The 25,380-nt window shown below is 34.4% G+C and overlaps 2 protein-coding genes across 2 annotated transcripts; both read right to left on the bottom strand.

Annotated features, from left to right (window-relative positions):
- Positions 1-1,411: 1,411 nt before the first annotated feature.
- Positions 1,412-22,891, bottom strand: sad (Cytochrome P450 family protein sad). Its single transcript, XM_085944502.1, has 7 exons — positions 22,806-22,891; positions 14,438-14,838; positions 11,667-11,870; positions 10,743-10,879; positions 7,665-7,877; positions 3,570-3,782; positions 1,412-2,314 (listed from the first exon to the last, which is right to left on the bottom strand). The coding sequence occupies exons 1-7, from the start codon at positions 22,874-22,876 to the stop codon at positions 2,189-2,191; spliced, it is 1,365 nt and encodes a 454-aa protein (XP_085800628.1). The 5' UTR covers positions 22,877-22,891; the 3' UTR covers positions 1,412-2,188.
- On the bottom strand, positions 5,141-7,351 carry LOC147073937 (cytochrome c oxidase assembly protein COX18, mitochondrial). The gene has a single exon (XM_085944503.1). It carries the CDS (start codon positions 7,319-7,321, stop codon positions 6,161-6,163), a length of 1,161 nt encoding a protein of 386 aa, XP_085800629.1. The 5' UTR covers positions 7,322-7,351; the 3' UTR covers positions 5,141-6,160.
- Positions 22,892-25,380: the final 2,489 nt, after the last annotated feature.

Below are 25,380 nucleotides of genomic sequence, written 5' to 3'. Positions count from 1 at the left end.
GTAAAGCTAATCACATTTCCGTTTTCAAATCAGGAACACCCCCAAATTTATCATTTCACTTTACGCTCTCGTGGGGTACTCGGATCTATCAATTTACATTATTTGAAGCTTTTTATAATAAAAATATGTCTAAAACGATCAGGAGTGATGTTAGAATTACTATTAGTAAACTTTTGGTTTATTGCGAAAAAGAAAAAGAGTTGCATCTAAAAAGAGAGCCAATACATTATTTAAACACGCCTCTATCAAGGATGCCGCCATGACAGGTACGTCACTGAGAAGTTTTCTATATGCGACTACAGCGACTTCCTGTTATCGCTGATTTCTTGTTGTCGGACATTAGGTTACGTATTTTTATAAAAAAAATGTCTCAAATTGCAAGCTTCGTATTTTTCCGCTAGATACCTCTAGTAGGCGGCTACGCAGTCACGTTTAATACAAATAAAATTCTGAAACACTGAATTATTTATCATCCATATAGGTATACATTGTTAAAACTTACTTAATAATCTTTTATTCATAAAATTGATACGGCTAAGGAATATTTTAATATGGTAATATTCAAATTTATTTAAACTAGATTGATTCTGTAGCAAACTTCCGATATTCTGTATTTAGTATTTCATAGTCTTCTGACATAATATAATTATATTAAAATATATACTAGAATCTAGAATGTTTTCACAGTTTGAACATCTGTCTGATCTTAAATTTAACACAAAGCATTGATTCATAAGTTCATAAATTCATATGTTATTATTATAGTAGAATTTTATTATTATATTCTTTTTTTATTATTATTATTATTATTATTCTAACATATGTACTCAATTTCTTTCATAAAATATAATCAGGACATCTTTATTATAAATATATTTTAATAGGATGCTAGGGTGACAAACTTTATCGATATAAAAACCTATAATATTATTATATAGACATAGTACCAGGCGTGCACACAGAAAAATGGTTTGGGAGGGGTCCATTTTAAAAAAATATTCATACTTTAATGATTGAAGGGGAGATGGAGGGAGGGGGTAGGCGTGGCCCCCACAAAGGGGGGGCTAACAGGGCTCTAGCCTATGGGCCCGGTGTGGTGAGTCGACTAGATAAATGAGATATACACACATCTTAAATTTGCTCTAATAGTAAAAAAAGTATATTTTGCTTTAGGGTTATTACCAGGGCTCGAAATGGCCCGGAGCGCCGTTCCGTTTCATGAAATCGGCAAAGTTATCACTCTGTCTAGTGGCAGAATTAATTTGACCGTCTGAGATAGATAGGCAATAATAACAAAAAATCTAACACACTCATTTCACAAAATATACATAAAATTAAATAACTATGTTAATATTTTCGAAAAATTAACGAGCGCTCCGGTTCGTAATTTTTTCTATTTCGAGCACAGGTTATTACCATTTTAAAATATATGGCGTGATGAAATTTTTAGTTGTCATGTGTTGATTACTCGGCAACTCCATAATCCGATGTGTTAAAAAATCACTAAAAATACACTGAATTTTATTTGACCTCGAACACCATTTAGAAAATGCCACAATAGAATGTCAGACTGCCTTTAATCTTGGCGATAGGTAGTGGGGATGCAAAAGATCCTGGCCTGGGGGCCCGCTTCGGGATGTAGGGGCCATGGGGGTTGGGGTAACAAAATCTAGCAAGTGTCACAAATTTTCACAATTACACCGCCTACTTCTTATAGCTTTTCGTCGCTTCAACTGCGCAATACTGCACTTTTCCTGGTACATTCTCTACACGAGTTGAGGTTGTCGAATGCGCATGGTTTAACAGTCATAATTGTTTGTGTCAGACAGACGCATCGGAATGTCGCATTACACATGTCCTAGAAAGTTGCATGAATTTACGACTGTCACAGGTCTTGTGCGATGCCGAGGAGAAGTGGGGACAACCCGTTGAGAATTCTGTTCAACAACCGAATCATCCAGATAATATGAATTTTTTTCAATTTCTGGGGTAGGCCCAGACCTGAAACCCCTTGCCCTTGTATGCACGCCTCCACAGTAACAAATAAAATATATACTACAGAAACATTTATCAATACAATCTCTGTAATAGTATAATGGTAAAATTGGTGATTTTTAAAATAAAAGAGGTTAATTTTACGATTATGAACACATGGACAATAAGTAAATAAATTTCAAAAGTAATATTCTCATTGCATAGCTTGTTGCCGTTGTGTGACCAATAGTTTAATAGGCTCTTTTGGCTTTAGTACCAACTGCATTTCATCTTCCACAGGCTTTTCATTGAGTAACTTTATATTGAAATTTTTGGAAATCTGAAAAGAATAAAGTGTTTAAGGTGATACAGTGAAACGGCAAATAATTTTCAACTATACGCGCGACGAAATTTTGGACTCGCTCCCATTCGGAGAGAGAACGTCTGGAGCTGGAAACACATCTATTTGTTTCGTGACAGCGACGGGTGTATTAATTCTTAAATCGTGTAAAGATGACTAAAAACGTTACCCATCTACTATAAAAACAAAACATGTCAATGAATATATTATTATTGTTACTGATAGAACAATAAACAGAACATTAAATGGATACATGTTGGATTTATATGACAAATTATATTTCATTTGACATGCGCCATTTGCACCCGCAATCCGCGCATCGCCTAGCCACGATCTTTTTAGACCGTGCCTCAACTGAGGTATAGTCTTAAAATAGTATTTCCAAAATTAATAATCAATGAAGTCATCTAAAATGGCCAGAACGTCTTCTAAAACTATCCATTTTATGCATTCCAAAATGTTCTCTAATATTTTAAGAAACTACCACACACACGTATAATTTAATTAATAATTAAGTTTTTTTTCAGTGCATAGTGAGAATAACAGCAACACTATTTTCATTTGTTTCGATCACCTGTTGTTTGACTTTAAAATAAGAACTGCGCACAAGACCCGCGCGCATTTCAGACTTAATTTTCTGAAAATTGTGAAACTTATAGAATATCAGTGGCGAAGGGTGGAGGTAGGCTGTTAAGATCTGACATAAATAGTGCACTCTAAACTTTGTCAGTCAAATGTATTTGTTTTCATTGAACTAAGGCTACAATGTGTTAGTTTTTAAAATTCAATTAAACCCTGCCTAATTCAAGCCACAAAAAATATTCATTTATCTAAATGTTTTTATCGATTATGGTTTGATTTAGGCAGGGCATAATGAATTTAAAAAAACAACCAACACCATCTGTAACATATATTCTGAATTCAATGAAAATAAATAAGTGTGCACTATTTTTGTCGGATCGCCCATAGTATACCTCAACTATTATGGTTTGGTTAGGCAGTGTTTAATTGAGTTTTAAAAACTAACCAGCACCATCTGCTAATTACTGTGATAACTGATTTAATGAAAACAAATAAGTATGACTGACAAAGTTAAGTGTGCAATATTTATGTTGAATCTTAAAAGCCTACTTCCACCCTGTAGAATCATATTCATAATCAATTCCCACTGTAGAATATAACATTGAAAGATGTCACTTTCATCAATAAATTCTTGAAGAATGTAAATATGTACCTGGGATATAGTCTCCTTCATTTGCACCATAGCAATTTTTCGTCCGATGCACGATCTGGCCCCCATTGCAAATGGCATAGTGGCGTGAGGACACGTAACTCCTTGGAAATTATTTCCTTCCAGTTTCTCCCATCGCTTTGGTGAGAATTTCAAAGGATGCGGGAAGTTATTACAATCACGGCCTGATGTATAAATTGACAGAATAATTGGAGTCTGAAATATAGATAATAATAAAATTATGCATCTATTTCCAAGAACCAATAGTCCACATGCGGAAGAAGAACAATTATTGCTGGAATTAGCTTCAGACGGATTCTTGAATAATAAATATAAGGAGTGTACACATCATTCTGGTTGCAAATGCAACATGTCCTGAAATACATCTTGCCTTCGTCATATCTATGTGAAGTTGCTTTTTCAGCATTTGTAGATATTAAGTCAAAAAAAGGAACAGGCTTTTGGATGTGAAACCGCATCTCAGATTAAAATTAACAACCAGGGAACCATTATTATGATGATCTGTCTCAACATAAACAATTTCATCCATCTCATTGATTATGCTGAATATTATTTACAATGGATATAAATTTTATTTAAGTATTTTATTTACATTTAATTACGAATGAATTTTATTTTTCGTTTATTATTATTTTGTTTATGTACTAACTAAAAAGGAAAAAATAAATATACTTACTTATTTTGATTGTTATTATAGTATATGCAATTTTTTTTTTTTGACGAGGGGTGCTCAGTGTTACGAAAATTATATAAGGGGTACACAGATCGCGAGTGGAGAACTACAAGGTTCTAAGTGTTTGTCCTTGGAGAAACAAAAGTAACAATGAGGCAGCTTAGAATACTACTTCTTTGTTGGGTTTGTTTTTTCAAGGACGAACACTTAGAACCTTGTAGTATTAGGCTCACGAGATGTCAAAAGTTTGGGAAACACAAGTAATAAATTTATAGCTCTTGAAAATTTTTTTTAGATTGTTTCGTTTCTCATATTCCGCTCTCGTGTCGAAAATTTGCCGATCATTGTATTACATAATGCATTCATTTTAATTATTATTTTCTTTTTGACCAAAGAAAATTGGTACAGATCTGTCATATTATAGTTTTTTATGAATTGGCTAGGAGCAGGTGATGTATTCTGATTGAAGACAGCGGTAGCGTAGATAGATGTAGAGTTTTATTGTCTTGATGAAGAGAACTATACATAAGACAGAGAGCAAGAGAGAGTGAAATCGAATGACCGTGAGCAAGTGACGAGTGACTGTTTCCGTCATCATCCTCCGCTATATATATAAATGAATATTCAATGCATTATAATAGTCATTGTTTATCTGGGTTGCAATTTAATAAATCAGTCATTGTTGATCTAGGTTATGATTGAGAAATCTGCTGACAACTGCCCATTGCAACTTCGATTTGTTTTGATAACATTGATACCTTGGTATGATTGTTACAGTTTTATTTGAATTAACCTTATAAAACAGAATTCAGTCAGCAATAAAATTTGGTGAGGATGGTGTCAAGAGGTAAAAAATAAAAATAAATCATTGATTATATTTTAATTGAATGAATTTTATTCAATAAATAATTATTACACTACTTAAGTATGTACTTAATTAATTCTTAATCTAAGGCACAGTACACTCGCAGACAGTCGGTAAACTTAGAAAACCCAACAAAATTATAGTTCCAAACCAAAAATTGCAGTGTTTCAATCAGGGTATCGAACCATTATTTTTTTCGTTCCGGTTCAAGTAAAAAAATTAACATCGATTCGGTTCTGGTTTGCATTCCGAAAAAAATAACTGTTTTTCTGGTATTCACTTTTCAGTTCAGCTCCGAGTGATTAATTTTTAAATGTTTTTATTTGTATAAAAAATTATTTTCTACCACAATTTAAAACATTTTATGGTACTTGTATGATAGCCTGGCTCTATGCTCCGAAACCAATGGTTATGTTGCACCGCACGGCCGTAGCCGAAAATTCTTTAAATTATTATAAATTACGAAAATTATGTTGAGATGCGTCACACGATTGTGAATGATTTCTTTGCGCCTTGAATTTGACACACATATTTCAAATGAAAAACGACTAACATCGACTAGCAGCGCAATTGTAATCACATGTTAATGCGCGTGTTTGAACATGTACCGAACTGAATAAACTGATATTTTTTTCCCCTGGTTTCAAGTATTGGAAAAATATTTCACAATAGTGGATAGTTGCTTTGAAGTCTATGAGTTTTGACAAAGGAGGCGCTAGAAACTATTTGGTACAAGTCGGTTATGGAAAAGCCAGCGGCAAACACATTTAAAAAATAGCCGATTTTCAGGGTTATTTGGTGGGTTGGGTTAGTTTAGGTTAGGTTTTCATTCTTGAATTCATGAATTTTGCCAAAATCGGCTATGACAATTAGCGCGGTTCCCGCCTAGCTTCCCCATAACTGAGTTGTACAAACTATTTTGTATTAATGCAACTCGTTGCAAATGCAATTTTGCTAACAAACAATGTTTGTGTCAATTCTCAACTAAATCACACCGAGTCCACGAGTCACAGTATTTGTTGAATCCTGTAATATTTAATCAGATTTCATTTTGAATAACGGTAGAAGGCTTAACTTCCGTTTCATCTCCGACTGCATATGCTTGTAAGGTTCCTTGATCTCAGTCGGTGTAATCGGTATGCCACACATTCTTTTTACCCTTGGCGACATCAATATTAGGTTCTGAGTAAGTCCATAACTGCTGGATGTCACCCAATATAAGCACATACACGACGGGATCATTGCAGATATCGGAACCATGGCTATTGAAAACAGTCGGAAGAAATTCTTCAGGTACTTTTGAAACTTTGTTTCGACGCGTACTTTTGACAATGTTTGTATTTCTATAATGCTTAAATTTATAATGCCTAATGCCACGGGTAATATTAACGAATGATCCACTTCCGTTAGGTTAGGTATCCACCCGAAGCCTCCCACTGTCAATTCGGCAAACGAAATCTGTGCGTCGATATCAAATTTCGGCTGCATATTGACTAAGTTACGCAGGGAGAATGACAACGATACCCATAGAGGTATTTGAAACCAGAGCAAAAGAGACGCTTTGAATGGATGACAATTATCACGTACAATTAACAGATTGTACTGCTTTTTTAAAGATCTCCTAAACATATTCGTCGCTTGTTTGTCCGTCCAGTTGAACATCTTTTTCGCAACAACTGTCTCCATATGTAATTCTTTGGCTATTTCAGGCATTTCCATTGATAAATTCTCTACTTTCGCCAATATGTAATTCTGATAAATCGCTAGTGGCACGGTTATAAAGGATCTGACGAGCACAGTTGACACAATTATACTGGCCCACCACGGTAACCCAGTATAATTATGAAACGTTATGAGGGAGTCTTGAACCACTCCAACTATACTGCTCTCTGAAATAGTTCTGTACAGGCTCAATTGTGCATCCGCGATGGTCTGCAATGAAAAGTTTCTGGTCTGCCGTATTGAAATGCCATCTCTTCGTAAGGATTTGTTTATGTTGTGAGAGAAAATCGAACAAGGTTGTGAACATAATAAACTGTGCTTAGCACCCATAACAGGTCTCAAGGGAGCGTATCTTTCACATTTACTACTATTTTCTTGAATTCTGTATACAGAGCTGGTACACACATTAGCGATTCCATAGCATTTATAGTCGAATTTAGTCTTCAAAATGTTTATAACTAGCGACCCGATCATCGTACTGTCAAACACATAAACATAACCTAAAAATAATTGTTCATTGTTGCCATAAAAACGTCCTATCAATAAAATAATTTTATTCCTACTGCTATGGTAATTTTCATTTTCACACAAATTTTATATACCCACAAACTTTTCGTGCTAAAAATTTAAACGTACATATTCGTATCGTATACTATTGGATTTGGAAGCGAGTTTTTATTACTATTACAAAATAATAGACGGAATTCTAAGAAAGGTTAGTTGCGAATTTGAAGTTAGAGATAAACTGCCTAACCTGATTTGATCGATTTTGTAATTCAATAAGCAATATATTAAATTTGTAATTGTATAACATTACCCCAGCAGGAATTTGATAGTCACCAACTTCGCAATCTGTTGTCATAATTCTTGTTAGGAATGCGGCAGCTGGGTACAACCTCATTGTTTCTTTTAATATTCCTTTTATTTGAGAATTTTCATCTTCATTATTGATCAACAGTGATTGGAGCTCTTGAAATTGTTTTGGATTCCTAGACAAAAGATAAAGGGCCCATTGACTAGTAAAAGCAGTCTGAAATTAGATTAGATAACATATTATTTTATAATATTACGTAAACAGTTGCAAGTTAAAAATCACTGAAACCCAGAATAAGTTTATTGTGGAGACAACAAAAGATATTGAGAGAGGTTCTAAGGCAAATCACGGTGATACAACAGGCGCGATCTTAATAAAGTCCGCAATAGCAACCATGAATAATACAAATATTAGCCCCACTTATTTTCCAACCTACATCTGCGCATAGTATTAAAATTAATGGTTAAGTGGTTCCAACACGAAGGTTAATACAATCAGTGACGTCCCTAGACAAAATGCCGCCCCTAGGCAGCGTCAAAATGCCGCTCCATTTTTTTTATCATCCTTTCATTACTCCAATATCTAAGAAATGTGTTGAATGAAGCATGGCCCCCTCATCCTGAAGCGGGCCCCATGTCGCTAAGGATAAAAGCAGTGTGACGCTCTACAGTAATGTTTTCCAAATGGTGTACGCGTTAAAATTGATGTATATATTTAGTGTTTTTTTGTATATTTTAATACATACACTTGAATTGTGGAGTTTTTGAGTATCGCTACACAATTATAAATTGTATTGTGTAACCACATAATTTTAAATAATATCATTATTGAAAGAAAATAGCGCCGCAGGCGAATTTTTTGCTATTAGAGCAAATTTGTGATAAGTGTTTATCTCACTTATCGAGCCCGAGCCCCAGGTTAGAGCCCTGTCAGCCCCCCCTTGTGGGGGCCATGGTTTGGATACATTACTAATAAAATATACACCTACCACTAAGCTGAAACATACAAAATTAAATTTAGATATCAATAAATAAATAAGCGAATAAATATAATATTAGTTAGACACCCAAATCACCAGAGTCTGAGATGCCATTTGGTTGATATGTCTGACACATTTGGTTTGTATCATTTAGTAATACCTACGCAGATGTATTATTTTCACACCATTTTTTCTATGCTATTATTGTACCCTACAATATGTAAACAAAATAATTTTCCTCATTATTTTTTTAATATAAACCTAAATTTAATCATAAATACACTATCTATTAATTAATAGTCTCAACATTCAACCGTTGATGATTGAAATAAACTACAAATCCACACTATTATCAGCAAAAAATATGTTTACAAAAAAAAACGACTTAAAAGAAGATATTGCACAGTATTGTATTCACGCACGATAAATATGATATAATCTAGGTAGATACCTACTAGTGTACATTTTTATTACAATTAGCTGGCACTTAACGTAAATACCTATTATATGCACGAATACTAATTGATTATGTCAAATGTCAATAAGGATTAATAATCATTATGAATAGGTATCTATTTGCAATAGGTACATCCGGCAACTTTTAAATCTCGCGAATGACTGGCAAAAATATTTGGATAAATTAAAAAATACGGTATGTACCTACCTATAAATCTCTACCATAAATTCTCCTTGTTTCGTTACCAACGTTGATATAATATATAATATTATTTTCTTTTAATAACTATGGCGCGACATAATTATTGGCTTTTGCGCAGTATACCTACCACTGTTATGAAAGGAACTCTTTAATCTGAGTAAATGACATTATATTATTATGACTGATTTATTATTCGTTTGTGATGTTTTAAATATATAAAAATATTCATAATGTGTATAGGCGCCAAGTTTATTAGCATTTGTATACGAAACCGAGCAGTCAAAAATAAAATAAAAAAATCTCTAGCGGAGCGTGGTGACATCACACTAAAATCGCTGCGAGTACCGACTGGATAATAATAAAAAAAAGCATCCGGAACAAAACATCTCCAAAGCTCTGGTTATAATATAACTAAGTTTAGGTAGCTATTTCTATATAATACCAAATGATTCTCCTCGATTTGCCGCCCTTCGAGTATCTGCCGCCCCCAAGCGACGCTCAATCTGCCTACCCCCACGGGACGTCACTGAATACAATACAATATATCACCTGCTTATATTGTTACAAAAAGCTCGAAATGGATCGGAACAGCAGTTCCGCTTCGTAAAATCCTCGAGACAATCGCTCCGTCTCGTAGAAACATTAAAAATGGCGCTCCGTTTCGGGAAGAAAATCATTAAATTAATTTACATCATTAAAGTCTAATAAGAAACTTGACATGTCCGTAGGTACACACTAATTATGTAGAAGTACACAAACTACAACAACATGCTCTACTTATATGCGATAGATAAAGGAAGGAAAAATAACAATATTATTTTTCACAGCATGCGTATAAACAGCATATAAATGCGTATAAATAGCACGTATAAACTATTATATTTCGCCTGCGGCACTAAAAATATTGTAATACCGAAATTTTAATCTTTATTAGTAGTGCGAATAAGATGTCTATAGACTGTTATTGGATTTGTCATACGAAGGCAGGTTCGTAGGTATATAGTGTATATAATAAAAAAAACCTGTGCACCTTAAAATTTTTGGAAAATTCACCGTACACAGCTAGTGCCTCGTATCCTAGTATGTCCAATTGTGTCCTACCAAACCTCAGCCTCGGTAAAACCGGCTCTGCTTGTACAAATGCACACTTGTACCAATACTATCTATAAAATGTATCAAGTTCACACGACCGTGTCTGATTACCATACACGTTTAAATAACACTGATTAAATATACTTTTTTATGTTTTTTTTATTATTTTCACTGATTAAACTTTTTTATTGTTATTTATATTTTTATTGTAGTCTCTAGGATTTCACGAACCGGAGCTGCATTTCAGTGCATTTCGGTCCATTTCGAGCGCCGTATTAACGTATTAGACACCTACTCAAAATAAATAAATAAATAAATAATACTTGACATTGAGATAGAATTTGTTACGAACCGTATCACCAGCTGCCATAATAAAATCTATGATTATTTTAGTGATATCTGCTTTCCCCATTTGTTCAGCAACCATCCTTGATATCAATCCGTCACCAATATCTTCCAAATTATATATCTGATCCACCATTTTCTGACCTAAAAATGTTAGGTTAGGTTAGGTTTGTCAGCAATGGTAAGTATTAGGTTATTATATAATATAGTGTTATATTATAAAATGAGAAAATAAGAGAACTTAAACCGCGAGGGGAACCATTTTACCAACTGCTGCAGTTAGCATAGGTAGTCAAAACATGAGATTTATTTTCCATAGTACCTACCTACCTACCTAGTATGATTACTAATAAATTTTTAAATATCCACGGAATGTTGAAAATATTAAAACAAATAGGTACTTATATTATTTTTTAACTTTGTGAAAGTATTCAGAAAACACAGCGCTCGAAATGGATTTTTTTTGAACCGGAGCATTCAATAATTTTTCGAAAATATATCAACACATTTATCTAATTATATGTATTTGTTATAAAAAATCGTGTGTTAGATGTGTTTTATATGGCCTACCTATCACAGACGATCAAATTATTTTTTTCACGAGACGGAGTGATAATTAATTTAGTTGATTTCATAAATCGGAGCTAGGCTCCGGTGTGCTCTAGTCCATTTCGAGCCCTGCAGTTTCCTTAAATGACCTCAAAGTTTACGTGATTGAAGGTTGAAGAATCTTGTATATATATATAGGTAAGTGGAGACGTTATATATGTGGTTGGGACATTGTATTCATGGGTTATACCGTTGTACCTAATACCAAAAATTATGATTATGAAAATTGACAATTAATATACAATTTAATCAAAATGCTTATTCATGTATTCATTTATTTATTCACATTGTGCTCTCAGACTCTCGATTGTTGTTCACTTACCATAAAATAACGAATCGTTCACAGCATCGACGAACCCTTTCCATGCTGGTAATTGTAATGAGCTGTACACCTTTGCCGGGAAAAGGTACATTTTTGAAGTGTACATAAATATCTGATGAACTTTCTCTGAAAATGATCCCAGCAGCTTGTCAAACTGGCTCGCTGATGCTGCATACGAAGACCCCAACATAATTGAAAGCATTACTGAAACCAAACAATAGGTAAAAGTAGGTATTTTAATATTTCCGATATTTTTCATTGTACTCGTAATATTAAGACAATAGTTTCGCTAAAACTCAGCCGTATTCAATGCGTAAGTAGTACTTACCTAATATGTATGGGTTTATTTCGGGATGTTACACTTTAATTAAAACCACAGATTCGGGTAAATAAAATTTAATATTACGTGTACATATTTGAATTTCACATGAGGTATGAGACATTGAAGTAACAAAACTTTGGGGCGAAAAAAAGGCGGCAAGTTAGGTTACGCGGTTTCAAGTGCTTCCCGACTACCTATTATCTATCCTTCAACCTTGCCGAGTACTAACAACGGTACCTATTTTTTTCACTACCTGTTTATATTTCATTTTCTCACTTTGTTTCGTTTATTTAAAAGTTACAACTGTACTAACAACACACGAGTTAGCCAGCTCTCACATCTAAACTTACCCGTCTGCCGCACAGCTATACATCAACCCTTCCAAGAACGGCAATCCGGTGTTGCATATGAAGACCGCGCAGATCTACCAAGCGACAGTCGCACGTAGCCTTCGAAACGTATAGATATTTGAATGCGGCGATCGGCGAGTCGGTATATGAATGACCAATTCGTAGGTGTCTGCAAAGGTGTTGCATGAGAAGCATGCAACTTGTCGATTGCAACATTAGATGTTTTTTCAAACTAAACAGTCGCTTCGACCAATCTGCGGAGCTCCATTTGCCAACGTGTGTTTTGTGAATAACGATGACGTCACATCGATGTATTTGACACGTTATGAGCGAGACGAATTTTGATGTGATAGCCGATATAATATTATTTGTCTTCCCAATTCTGTCGATTACGAGATTATTGATGGGGGATTTAGGTATTTATTGTGTTATTTGGTATCAGTAGGTACGCATATATTTTTCTTTGTCGTGATATAATTATAATGTTATGACTATTGCATTCTGTATTGTTATCTTTAAATGGTTACAGTCAGGGCTCGAAATGGACCGGAATGCACCGGAGCGCCGTTCCTGTTTGTGAAATCGGTAAAATTATCATTCCGTCTCGTGGAATAAATAATTTGACCATCTGAGCCGGATAGGCCATATGATAGAAAATCTAACCCACTTATTTTTATGAAAAAAAAAACACATAAACTTTGATAACTTTACTATATAGAAATCTTCAGAAAACTGTCGAGCGCTCCGGTTCGTAAATTTTTCCATTTCGAGCGCTGGTTACAGTCCTCACATGACCTCTCTCCGTGTCTCCGCCCTTAGAAAATCGCTGCCTGATTTCCAGGTTGTTATATATATATCATATTTTTAAACAAAATGACTTTTTAATGCTATTTTGTTATATTTCCAGAACTCTGTTTAACCTATTTGTCAGAATTATTATTTCAATGTGAACTTTCAAATTGCTCTGTTGATAATTTTACTGAAAGTGACAGAACAACCGGGAAATCAGCCAGCGAAATGTAGACGCCAGTCGATACGATTTACCTGCGAAGAGCATAAGTATAAGGTAAAACTCAACTACGCGTCGTCGTGTTTTGAACCGAACAATCTTTATTGCCTAGGCCAGTTATGCCACAGTGAGGCCACTTGCGGCCCTAAATAACAAGTAGGAACTTCATCACCAAAATTTTCATTGAATAGGACAAAATTCTAATTTCCTGTGTACTAAGTTTTATCGTGCAAATACATATATACGTAATGCAGAGTGGAGAGTGATGACTGACTATTAAATTTATAATAATAAAATATATGTCTCCTCTAGTATGGTTATTTGTCTATACTTTCACACACTGCGGCCCGTGAAAAAATAGAAAATGAATAAATTAGCCTTCTTTCAAATAGGGTGCACCATTGGCCTAGGCTCTAGATCAGGGATCGAAATGAACTGGAGCGGACCGGATCGCAGCTCCAGATCGTAAAATTCTCGAAACTATCGCTCCGTTTCGTGAAAAAAATAATAAATTGTGTTCTGGTACATGAATTATTAAGAAAATATGAAATTAATTAGCATTACATGTTTTTTTGCTAAAGTTTAATACGTAAGGCATGGTAAGTATATAACAGAAAAATCGAACATGTTTTAATATCCTAGTTGGAAAATTATCAAGCGCTCCGGTTCGTAATATATTCCATTTCGAGCGCTCCTCTAGATAGAGTAGATCAAGCAATTAATGGACTCGCTAATGATAAAAATACTAATATTGGATTGCAGAAAAATAAAATTACAATATAGGATACTAGTTGTTTGAAACCAGCGCTTGAAATGAAATATTTTGCAAACCGGAGCGCTCGATAGTTTTACGAAAATATTAACATAGTTATCTAATATTATGTGTATTGTATAATAATAACTGTTTTAGATTTTTTATAATATGACATAACTAGCTTAGACAGTCAAATTAATATTTCCACGAGACGGAACGATAATTTTGGGGATTGTATGAACCGTAAAGGCGCTCCGGTCCATTTCGAGCCCCGTTTGAAACTATGTTACGAAAGGCAAACATGTTGTATTGCTGTAAGTATTATGTTGTATATACCATTTAAAGAAACTCTATAAAGCTCTTTGTCCAAATTTGGTATAAAACCGGAACGAGAGCATCGCTGTTTCCATCTCGTTACCAATTCATTGGCCACCAGCGATATCGGCTTCTCAATCCACGTTTCAGTGTTGGGTTTCAGTAAAATTTTATTCATTATTCGTCTTGTTTGCAGCCATTCTTCGCCGTCCATGAATAATAATCCTCTTTTACATTTATACATGTCGTTGTATATCATCCAGGGTTCGGGTAATATGTGTATCGGGTATTTTCCTTCGAGTTTCGTGAGAACTGTCCTCATTATGTCAGGGTCTGATACAAAAACAGCATCCACGGGACCGACAGAATCTTTGAACACTGGACCGAATTGTTTATGACGATTGTCTATGTGTCGGTGGAGACTTGAAAAAAAACAAACGTAGGTATGATTATGTACTCACTTTAAAAATTCTAACACACCATCGGGGCAGGGCACTGACTGGGCACCAGCCTGGGGGCCCGGGCTTAGGGGGCCCGGCGTGTCGAGTCGACCAATTGTGAGATAAATACACACCACAAATTTGTTATATTATTAAAAAAAGTCGCTTTTAAATTAAAATTATAAATGAGCCCTTGCCCAGAATAACGTTGTATCCAACAATATTCTTGTTTTGAGAAAAATGGAAAAAATTAAACCAGTTATCTTTTGTTACATTTTATATTTTAAATACAATAAACATACAATTATTAAGAGTTTTAAATGTAAAGTGGTGAAGAAAGGCAATTAAATTTGAATTTATTACAAAAAAATATAGTAAATTAGTGGAAAAATGTTGTATATGAAAATTTCACATATTTACAACATTATTCCGCAAAATGTAATTTATTTATTCTGCTTCACTCAATAGTGCCTTAAAAGGGCAGCATGCTCATCTAACATGAATTCACAGATGTCATTGAGGTCTTCTTCGTCTGCTTTCGGAACATAGCGTCCGACATTCGACTCTGAATACATGAGACGAGATGATGACTTTGTCCATCGAACAAATTGAATATTTGTCTTGATATTAAAATCGAAAACACATCCCGGATTCAAATTTTTGTTTGGCACAAACGCGACCTTGCAAAGTAGAACTAGGAATGATTAAAAAAATTGAAACTGTATTAGATTAAGTTACAATATAAAGAGCACTATAATGCCAGCATTGTTATCAAACAACATTTCCAATAACAATATGAATAATTTCGAACGTAATAATTTTATTCATGAGATCAACAGAACTGTCAAATGGCATACAACATTATTCCACAAAAATTTTTCGACGGGTCAATTGCAAGCTTAATAATATTTTTTCTGGATAAATACTCTTTTCCTACATCCTTCAGCTTCCTAGCTTTAATATTTTTCCAGTTTAAAACATTATAATATGTCCGTTTTCTTCCTTTATTCAAGTGAATTATACCACGCTCCGTGATATTGACGGACGGCGACGCCATTTTGACAATAACATATAGGTACAACGTTCTTCCACAAACGAATAACTTTACTTTAAAATGCTGCCACAAGCCTAAATATTTTTTCTTTGCCGTACTACCTACCTTAAACGATGCATAAAAACATACCCAACATTATTCCATCAATAACTCAATTTTGTTGGATACAACATTATTCCGGGCAATGGCTCAATTGAATTAATGATTAATCGTAGAAAGGGTTAAGTATTCGATGTTATGACCCGTTGACGAACTTTTTGATTTTTTTATTGAATTATAAAGAAAAGACATCGAATGGCAAAAACTTTGAAATTTTGAGTTATTTCCCTATAGGTATATAAAGGTTATCGAATAGAGAGAGTATTTTTTTTAACTAAACCGTAAATCGGTTATTTTATAAATAAAATAAGTTGCATAAATCTCCACGAGCAGCGTTCGAATTCAACGGACTACCGACAAAATCAATCAATTTTCATTACAAATTTTGCTATATAATATTTTCTTATCTAGCTAATTTACTTTACAACATCTCGAAATGGAATCTTTTTACTCGCTTTTGTGCGTTATGGGAGCGTCTCGTATTGTATCTGGTCATGTTGATTTGATCTCGAGGCTTCCAGTTGAGATTGTATCCATGATATTCAGGATGCTGGACGATCGTAGTCTGTACTCTGCGTCAAAGGTTGATCCAATTTGGAGCAACGTTGTTAAAGGCGACAAGGTATTAAAGACTAAACTCCGACGACATGTGAAGATTGCAAGAAACGATCCGCTGATTGCAAGGTTTCTCAGAAGGTCAACTACCGGCTTGCCAAAAGTGCCAGTTGGCACCAAGAATTTTCCGACAAACGGTTTGCCATATTCTGGTTTTACTGGAAAGTCTTTTAACGCGACTAAAGGATTTCAACCTGTTTCGTCGTTCAACGGCAGACCAGCCAAACGCATGAGATCTGATGATGTATCATCACCGAAAAGGAAGCTGATTAGATTTTAGTTTATTGCTCATTGTTTTGTTTATTTTTCTGTGTTATGTTTTTATGCTTGTAAATATACTAATTATATATAAAATATTATCTTGTTTTCCATTTTATCCTTTAACGACATTTATTTAGTTTTTTTTGATGAAGCTAAGTGCTCCAATGATTTCCAACAGAGATACATTCAGACATAAAACGCCCATGTTTTTCAAAGTTCTGCAAGCCATAATTTTATTTAAGCTTCTAAAATCGAATACCTGAATTATTGAGCTATTTTCTCAATACTTTTGTACACTAATTTTTTAATTTTCGTTTTACAATATCTTTGAACTTTATACATGGTAATTAAATACTTATGTGTATTTTAACAAACCGTGTCGATAGTTTTTCCGATTATAATATGGGTTTGCCCCCTATCACTAACTATCATAAAATATTTTCAAATGTCAAAATATAATGAACTGGCATTTGCTTCAGCTATCTTGTTAAGAGAACCAAAGATCTTCTATATGCAACGTCTCTGAGAAGATAATATCATATAATACAAAAAAGAAACAAGATGAACAAACGCAAAATGGCGAAAGTATAATTATGTGGGTGCTATGTTAGTGTTTGCTATCGAGATAGTTTCTCCAATCACGGTTCAAGTGTGTACTATTTTTTTTTTACAAAAACCACCCGCCGCCAATGGGAGAATTTTTCAACTTAACTTTACACCAAAGACATCCCAAAAAAAAAAATTGTATTATTTAATTTAATTATGCAACCAATCTGCGTCGTGCTTTGAAGTGTCATCAATTTTCACAAGTGTGTATAGTTTATGTGTCATCTATTGGCATTGCTATATTATAAAAATATTATCCACCTTGCTTTGCTACCCAGAATAATTATACAGTGTTTTTCAATCTTTCTATAAAAGAGGCATACCTGCTCCCACGCACAGCAAGAATTGACATAGGTAACTAATAATAATTAGATACGACCAGCACTCGAAATGGAAAATTTTACGAACCGGAGCGCTCGATAATTTTACGAAAATATTTACATTAGGTATATAAATATATACATAGTTTTCTAATTTTATGTGTATTTAAAAAAATAAGTGTGTTAGATTCTTTGTTATATGGCTTATCCGCCTCAGACGGTCAAATTATTTTGTCCACAAGACGGAGCGATAATTTTGGGAATTTTATGAAATGGAACGGAGCTCCGGTGCGCTCCGGTCCATTTCGAGCCCTGGATACGATGCTACATATTAACAACGTATGACTCAATATGATCGATTTTTACAGTTCATAACATATCGAATATATTATTTGGGTTCGATGTTGAATCTCGATTATCCCAACACTAATATAATAGAACTCACCTTACATAAATTTAGAACTGGAATGACTGTGTTATATTGCAGTAGAGCAAACATGGAATAATAATATTTTGAGAATCAGGATATTTATTCGAATAAAGCAACCTGAATTCATGATGCGATATTGTGCCATCGAATCATCTGAAAAAATGTAAATTTTAATCTATACTATAATTTGAAGAATATATTTGGATGTTTGTAGCAGGACGGTACTGATTGGTTTTTCTTTATACAAATCCAGACGTGCAGTCGGATTTCGACAATATTTGGACAGTTGACGGAGGCTGACGAGCCGGAGTGCGTGGTCGGGGTCTCGAATTTCATATTTAGCCCGTTGTACCCCGGGGACAGTTTTACGGATTTGCTGAAAAGGGCCGCCACGTACAGGGCCTTGAAACGTAGAAATTAATGCTGCAACCCCCATTTTATTATTATTAATGTAGTTAGAATGTGTACATTTAAAAAAATATTCGCGTTTATTTCAGCTCGATCGGATGTCAAATGGCAAAGTTAGATGCAAATAATTGTGTTATTAGAATCACTAATCGGCAGGGAGCCAACCTAGCCAGCGCGGCGCGAGCAACGCAGTGCTGCCACAATAGATCGGAATGCTTCACTCACGGACAATTGTACGTAGCGGCATCAAGTGGGAAGTAGTAAAAATCGATATATTTTGGCACCAAATGGAAAAGCCACAAATATTGTATATCGAAAAGCCCTGGAACGATGGATTCAGGGCTCTAAATGGACCGGAACGCACCGGAGCGCCGTTCCGGTTCATTAAATCCACAAAATTATCGCTCCGTCTCGTGGAAATATTAATTTGACCGTCTGAGCTAGATATTTAATATAAATAAAAAATAACACACTTATTTTTATAAATCACATTTACAATTAATGTAGTATAGTATAATAAAGTTGATATTTTCTTAAAATTATCGAGCGCTCCGGTTCGGATATTTAGAATGATGGATCAGATATTTATATTATGGATGGATATTTATATTATATAGATTACAATAATAAATTGAATATATACTACTTTTTAATATATTTAAAAACAATAAATGTACAAAAATATACTATATTATGTTACAAATAAAAATCTCTAATATTATATTTTTTTACTTTTTAAAATTCAATCCTTTAGTTTTATTCTGTTTATCTTTAAATTTAGAATTTTTAGTTTCAAATATTAAACCATTCCACTTCCGGGCAGCGCCGGGTGATACTGCTAGTAAATAATAAAAAACAACTTCAGAATATTATTATAGCACGTTATAACATAACATTATAATTAATTGTTAATCGGTATGTTAGTTCTATAGAGAAACAACTCAAAATACCGTGTTCTAAGATAATAGCGTTTGAAATTTTTGCACGAATTCTCATTTTCAATGCCTTGATTTTTGAAGAAAGTGTATTTTTTTTTTATTTAGTTTAAATGAATAATTTAGCATTGCACAATGAAGTTTCCCAGTCTAGCAAATAATCAACTCAAACATTTCTGTTTATAATTTTAATATTAACATTTTAGAATACGTAGTTGTGCAATGCAATTTAATGTGATTTATGACGATTGCTATAAGTAATTAAATGAAAATTTATGTGTATTATTTTATATTACTTATAATTATTTTTAGTATTTCCTGAATAATAAAGAGGGGGTCGCGACCAGTGGTTCATAATAATGATGCCGAGTGCCGCCAAGTCAATAATTCAAGTCAAGGGGATTTATTTAAAAATTTACAAAATCGGTAAAATACACTGAATACCATTTATTTTGAGGAACACTACAACTGTAGAAGATCACACTGCCCTTAACCTTGGTAATAGGTAGGGGGCGCTAAACATCCTGGCCTTGGAGCCCGCTTCAGGATGTGGGGGCCGTGCACCATTGCTGAGGTTGATAATAATTATTAGCTTTGTGTGTAGAAAGAAAAAGTTTAGTGAGATGCTGACAAAACATGGCGAATATACCTACAGTGACGCAGTTTAGAGTTTCCATGTGAAAAGTTACTTATGAGATGAACCTCCATTAACATTATTTTCTCGTGACTATTTTACACTGAGATTGATTGATCTTTTTACACTCAGATGTTCAAAGCTAGATGGGCAAGGCTGCTCTAAGCGGTGTGTTTTGTACTCGGGTGGCATTTCCAGGGGCGTTAAAACGCCCGGAAAAAAATGTTCTTTATTAAAAAGTGTAATACACACACTTATGAATCGTACATTCAAATAGTATGAAGTACTAACGGATGTTGCATACCAACGAAGAGCGACACTTATTAAAGTGTGGCAAATCTCAAAATCAACACAAAATATACCTATATATTTACAAATAGTTACATAATAATTATATTTTAGGTTCTCTAATGAATTCATCTTGACAAATGAATGCATCAGAGATGTATAAAAAATACCGAAAAATTCTCTCAAACTCTCAATGGAATGGCGCAGTGTCCGTCCGTATATAATTTTATTGGCATGAAACTTTTCTGCAAAACTGTAACTATTTATATGGAAAAGGACGCCTTCAAATCTTTTTAAAAAATGGGCCATTTTTACAACGTTTTTATTAACTCGTATTTTTGTTTGTCCGGTAGTTGTTTGTCCAGTACAAATCTTGCAATCGATTTTTAACTAACTTCCCGACTAGCTAGATATTTTGAAACTTTTAGAATATATCGTCTCTGTTCTGGCAGAACACACTAACTGGAGAATACTAGTTTAGAGTAATTTGACTTTGAAGTTGTTAAAATGTTTGAAAATGGTCTATCATGTGAGTATATTAAGCAAGTAATCGTAAAAAGGATGACTTTAAAATAAAGACTGTTTATTTATTAAGAAGGTTTCCAGACGGCAAAGTTTGAAATAAGGAACATTTTGGTATAACTAACTCAATATGTCATTTTTTCGAATTAGTGTCTTCTGCCAGAACAGTGACGATATCAGAACACGATGCCAATGCATTTTTTAATACTTTTAGCCATTTTTAAGCAGAATTGAATTTATTTTCAGTTAATTCTGTTTTGTATGAAAAGTTATTTCGGAAAAAATCCGTAATCCAATCCACTAATATTAGTTGCTAAGGGGGTGGTCCTATCAACCAAATTATTAATATATACGTGCGTTACTATGGAAATCAAAATGACATTTCAGTATTCTATATTTGTTTGTATGTTTGTTTTTTATTTATTTCATATTATCAAGTACAAGTTAGAGCATATTGAGCATAATAATTCAACAGAAAATTTAAAAACGTTGTATATAAAAAGTTCTTTTTATCTTGTAATCATTTCTCTTCAATTTGTTTTATGGTTTAAATATTTTTCATGCTATTTAATATTATTAAAAACCATTATTACCTTTGTTATATTTATGAGGGGCGGCAATTTTGACTTTTCACCAGGACGGCATATTATATAATATAGCTGTATTAATAATATTACTGGTTAACATTTATTAGGTACGCTACCTAAAAAATAGGTCTAGTGGGGAATACGGTAGTCTATGACCGGTTGCACATAGAAAATCGCCTCGACCGAGACATAAATCTTAAATAAAAACACGGCGAAATGTTGCAACTGTCTTCTGGGCATACCAGCGAAGACATGACGGCACAGCAGTGACCAAGGGTGGAGGAAGGCTGTGGATTTCCGAGAAAAATAATAGATACCTACCCACATTTTCATAGTTTGGTCTAGGTAGGGTTTAATTGAATTTAAAAAAACTAACCTTATTCTTAATTCTATGAAAGTAGACGAATAAATATGACTGACAAGGTCACATTGAAGTTAAGCGCCCCATATCGAAACCCGCCCCGCACCACACACTGTCTTAACCGAGCGTATGGCGGGACCCTACAATTGGTGATGTGAAGCATCTGAAACAATTGGACTAGGAGTGTCCTGGGAGAAGATGCCCAAGACAGATTGCTACGCTCAAAGTGAGCTCTGATTGAGTTTAATGAGTTTACTTTAATACAAAGTGCCAGGGAGAGAAAAGCACATGAAAATTAGCCGACCTCCACCCTTCGCCACTTCACTCTTATTAACACATTCGACGTGTTACGAGGCGAGTTTCTATGTGCGATAGGGGTAAAAAGAAATGGAACATTTTAAAACGCCAGTATGTCCTCCCTAATACCTACAATCTATATATGACTCGTGACTGCAATTGCCCTTAACAAATTTCATACTATATAATATTATATTATTGTTTGCGTTAGCAATTTACTGTATAAAAATGCTGTAAAATACACGTTATGGTATCGTACAAGCTTGCTGGATATAATGGAAAGTTAGATAGATTAAATTTCATATATTTCAAACAATGCGTACTTACGTAGTACTTTAAAACAAAAATTGGTTTTCTTTAATATCGATTGGGTATACGAATTGGTATATACTTAGATATACCTTATCGTAGGTATTAAGTTTCGATTAAAATATTAACTCGATTAGATTATAAGCCATTTGAACTGATTGAAATAATTAATTCTTAATTATGAGTAGAAACAGTGTTTAATTAAATATCTGAAAATATTTACCGAGACGATGACCCTGCATAAATAAATGACAGTGCGGTGCTAATGAGAGGAATTCCTTTAGGGCCCGGCATTTTTTCAATGCTCTTCGCGGCCCTTATTGCTGATGGCGATGCCATATTTAATTAAAACGGACTCTAATTATTTAACACGACAAAATTTCAGCACGATTTTTCACAAATAAATAATACGTCACGGACATAAACAAATGTTTACATCGAAACACTAATACACTATAAATAACACAGAGGTTGTCACCCCGAAGTTCGCCACAGAATGACCGTAAGGATTGTATCAAGATTTAAATTAAGAGTACCTACGCAGGTATTCATTGTTAACACGTTGGGCGTCGAGATAAATCATTAAAAATAATATTTTTATTTAATTCTTGTCTGAATCATGCCAGCGTTTTTCACGTCTATTGTTTTTATTGGTTCTACAATACAACAGTATTTTTACGCGATCTGGATGTTAGCAAGGTACTAGTTCAAACTGGTACTGCTTCCGTATTCTGGGTTCAAAACCAGTGACGTCCCTAGACAAAATGCCGCCCCTGGGCAGGACCATAATGCCGCTCCGTTTTTATACAATATTTTTATCATCGGTACTCGTGTCGTTTCTGGTCACCAACTACGTCGAAGGGCAACGGAAGTAAACTAGACACCGCGAACCCGACAAAAAATACAATCCTGTTAAACCTTTTATGCCCAATGCTTACGACCCCTTTTAATTAATTTAGTAATTAACGTGTTTTTTGCATTTGAAAAGCAATTAGCAAAGACACAATTTTGTGCGGCCCGTTAACACATTTAACCGTAAATACATTTTGTTTCCAACCAGTGAGCTGAATTTTTTAAAGGAAATAGGAAATAGGAATAGGAAATCAGCTGAGGGAGCTATGTCTATATATACCAAATGATTCTCCTCGATTTGTCGTCCTTCGAGTAATTGCCGCCCCCAAGCGACGCTTAATCTGCCTACCCTCACGAGACGTCACTGTTCAAAACACACGTTAAACAACAACATGTGAATTTTCCAGATACATAATACGTTAATTAACTACCTAAGTATATAAAAAAAATAGTAAAAAGTTACACTAAGTTCACGAGATTGTGATTGTGGTCAGTTTTAAAAGATTTAATGCATATGTATTTGATCGTTCAGAAAAATGAAAAAATAATTACCTCTAACCTACAGTGCAACAAAGGCCATTATTGCAAATCTCCATTCGTGTCTGTAGCAGTGACGTTTCGTGAGGGTAGGCAGATTGAACATCTCTTGGGGGCGGCAGTTAATCGAAGGGCGGCAAATCGAAGAAAATCATTTGGAATATATAGAAATAGCTGCATAAACTTAGTAATAATGAAAATATCTATCCATTAAAACAATCAGCTCACTGGTTTTATCGGGTTCACGATATCTAGTTTATTTCCGTTGCCCTTCAACGTCCGTGGTGACCAGAAACCAGAGACCACACTTGCAGATTTGCGATTAGTCTGATATTTTGTTGGTAATGTATCCATACAATACATTTCTTAGATATTGGACTCATGAAAGGATGATAAAAATAATGTATAAAACAAAATGAGGCGGAATTTTGGCGCTGCCTAGGGGTGTCACTGGTCTTTAGGTACAGCAGTGTTTTCATGCATTCTCTATGTAGATTGCGCTAGACGGCGCTTGAAATTGACGATTTTCCGAAAATATTGACATATATTTTATAAAAATAAACGTGTTAGTCATGATGATCAATTGTCAAATTAAGATGGAACGATAATCTCGTGAATTTCACGAACCGGAGTTGTGCTCCGGTACATTCAGGTTATATAGAGCGTTATGCTAGGGCTCATTTTATTGGGATTTTGAAAGAATGCTTTTCGGTAAAATTTAATGTGATATATTAGTCACATATCGAAGATTTTAAAGCCCAAAATACTAATAATCAGTGGCGCACCCAGTGGGGGGGGGCAAGGGGCCTTGCCCCACCCAAAAACATTAAAATTGAAAGCCAATAGATTAGACAAATAAAAACACGGCAAAAAAATGATTTGAAATTCTCCAGCACCCTCTAGAAAAATTTCTTAGATTTTAATTTCTAACACAAAAATTTTGAAACACTGATGTCAGGTTTTTTTAGAAACCTAATCCCTAATGGAACTGTCAAAAAATTCTCGGTGTCCACCCGAATTCCGGAGTGGTGCAGGTCATGGCTGGGGAGGGCTAACAGGGCTCTAGACTGGGGGGCCGGGCTGTGGGGGGCCCGGCGTGTCGGGTTGACCAGATAAGTGAGATAAACACACATCATAAATTAGCTTTAATAGTAAAAAAAGTCGCCTGCGGCGCTATTATACTTCATGGCCATGAACATTTTCAATAATTGTGCAATATATTTTTTGATTATTATGTGTCGATACTCGACAGCTCCATTATTAAAGTGGATGTATTGAAAATCGCCAATAATTCACAGTATAAGTACCCTTAATTTGAACTAAAACACAATTTGAAAAACGTTAATATAGTATTTCACACTGCCTTTAATCTTAGCGGTAGGTAGGGGGCCCGCCAAATATCCTAGCCT

Source organism: Rhyacophila brunnea, unplaced genomic scaffold, assembly GCF_057557595.1.
Source record: "Rhyacophila brunnea isolate RB1 unplaced genomic scaffold, BYU_Rbru_1.0 scaffold_17, whole genome shotgun sequence".
NCBI lineage: Eukaryota > Metazoa > Arthropoda > Insecta > Trichoptera > Rhyacophilidae > Rhyacophila > Rhyacophila brunnea.
Note: the sequence above shows the minus strand (reverse complement) of the source record. Positions and strands in the feature narration are given on the sequence as shown.

Bases quoted from the DNA above. Each gene is read 5' to 3' on its own strand.
- LOC147073937 (XM_085944503.1), bottom strand. From the start codon at position 7,321: ATGATCGGGTCGCTAGTTATAAACATTTTGAAGACTAAATTCGACTAT.
- sad (XM_085944502.1), bottom strand. From the start codon at position 22,876: ATGCCGGGCCCTAAAGGAATTCCTCTCATTAGCACCGCACTGTCATTT. The intron at 14,839-22,805 runs GTAAATATTTTC...TTTTTTTTCAAG, and splicing joins TATGCAGGGTCATCGTCTCG to TCTCCACCGACACATAGACA. The intron at 7,878-10,742 runs GTTCGTAACAAA...ATCTAATTTCAG, and splicing joins TTATGGCAGCTGGTGATACG to ACTGCTTTTACTAGTCAATG.